Source organism: Echinops telfairi, unplaced genomic scaffold, assembly GCF_000313985.2.
Source record: "Echinops telfairi isolate 266 unplaced genomic scaffold, ASM31398v2 ScPeMD7_7457;HRSCAF=8495, whole genome shotgun sequence".
Lineage (NCBI taxonomy): Eukaryota > Metazoa > Chordata > Mammalia > Afrosoricida > Tenrecidae > Echinops > Echinops telfairi.
In genome coordinates, this window is record NW_022111357.1 from 27,001,413 (window position 1) to 27,002,991 (window position 1,579).

A 1,579-nucleotide genomic window follows, 5' to 3' on the forward strand; every position below is an offset into this window, starting at 1 on the left:
GGGCTCCATCTCCCAGGAACCAGGCACAGGGAAGACAAGGTCCTTCTGCTGAGCCCCAGAGACTGAGACTCCAGCTCTCCCCTCTAGCTCCCTCAACTGGGAGGAAACGCCATCCTGTTTATGAAAGCCACCCCTTGTGATATTTCCGTGACAGCAGCACTAGATGGCTAAGGCTCTATGGGGAGATCCCACCACCACAACCACCCAGCTCTGCAGCCCCACCCCACCCCCCACCTCCCCAAGGCTAGCCCTGACCACGCCTTACCCAGCGTCACCTCTGCCTGCATGGGCATCGACAGCGCTGGGTGCTTAACCTCACAGCTGAAGAGGGCCTCGTTGTCGATCTGCGGGTTGAGGGTCCAGGTGAGCAGGGCCCGCACCTCCACGGTGCCGTCGCTGCCCGGGGCGTGACTGTGGCGCAGGAAGTAGACGGGGTCGGCGCTGTGCACCCAGCGGGGGAACTCGCGGCTCACCACAGTCTCCGGGATGTTCTCAGGGGTGGGCTGGAGGCTGAGGCTGGGATGGGGGGTCAGGCTTCGCGAGGGGCGCTCCGTGTAGGGGCGCCGACCCCGATTCTCAGCGTCCAGCAAAGACAGCGACTTGTGCACCTTGGTGTCATCCAGGTCCCGGTGGAGGAGGCTGCGGAAGGGCCTGCCGTCCGGGAGGGGGCCGGGGCTCGCAGCCGGGGGCTCCGGCAGAAGCACTGCGTCAATGGGTTCCCCGTCGCGCTTGAAATAAACCTGCGAGGGCAAGGAGGGTGCGGGGAGAGGTTTTGCGAGGCTGACCTTGACCGCCCGATGGGCTTTCAGATGAACCTGAACTAGTTCTTCCGGAGCCTCCGACCTCCGACCTCCCCCGGCACCCCAGGGGCTGTCTATGTGGGCTACTGCCTCCCCCTGCCCCACCTATACCTCCTTCCCTCCAGCATCTGCCTGATCCCTGGAACACACACACAGACGTCCACGCACACGCACGCGCACACACGCACACGCATGCACATACACGCGCAGGCCCTGGTGAAGGCTGCACCCCTCCTCCATCACTCCGTGGGCCTCAGAGTCCTTGCTAAGGAATGAATGGGAACACCCACTACGTGGGGCTCTTGGGGCTCACAAGAAACCTGTGTAGCAGGAGCGGGGACAAGGACGCTGCACACAGGTGTGGCAGCACCTGGGCTCTCAGAGCGTGGAGCATGTCCACCGGGAGGGCTTGTGGAGGGGAGAGAACAGAGCCGAGATGGAACGGACTGTCAGGAGGCAGCAGGAAGGGGGGCGGGGTGCAGTTCCAAGACTGAAGACAGGAGAACAGGTGTGTGTTTGAGGTGGGGGAGCGAGGTGTGGGGACCAGGCCCAAGCGGACACTTCTCGCTTTCTCTGCTAATGGGGGTTCAGGTTTCGAGTGGCAGCATTTAATGTAATCTGCTGTCTTTTTATTTTGGTACATGTGCCCCGGGGCCTGTGGGGACTAGGTGTGGTTTTTAATAAATCAGATAAATAAATCGATGGGAGATAGGGAACAAGGATCGGAAGCACTGTGGAGGGAGGTGGGTGAGGAAGGTGAAGAGAGAGGAGGGAGGGGG

At 61.8% G+C, this 1,579-nt stretch overlaps 1 protein-coding gene across 2 annotated transcripts in view; it reads right to left on the reverse strand.

The window, feature by feature from the left end:
- Nucleotides 1–1,579, reverse strand: part of IGSF21 (immunoglobin superfamily member 21) — a 300,787-nt gene that overhangs the window by 14,674 nt on the left and 284,534 nt on the right. The window contains exons 6-7 of one of the 2 annotated variants that reach the window (XM_045299076.1): nt 474–740; nt 266–344 (exon numbers count right to left, since the gene is read on the reverse strand). In XM_045299076.1, the coding sequence (XP_045155011.1) occupies nt 266–344; nt 474–740 (346 nt within the window). Of the gene's footprint in view, nt 1–265; nt 741–1,579 lie in introns of both variants that reach the window. The other variant, XM_004705151.2, reaches the window with a different exon arrangement.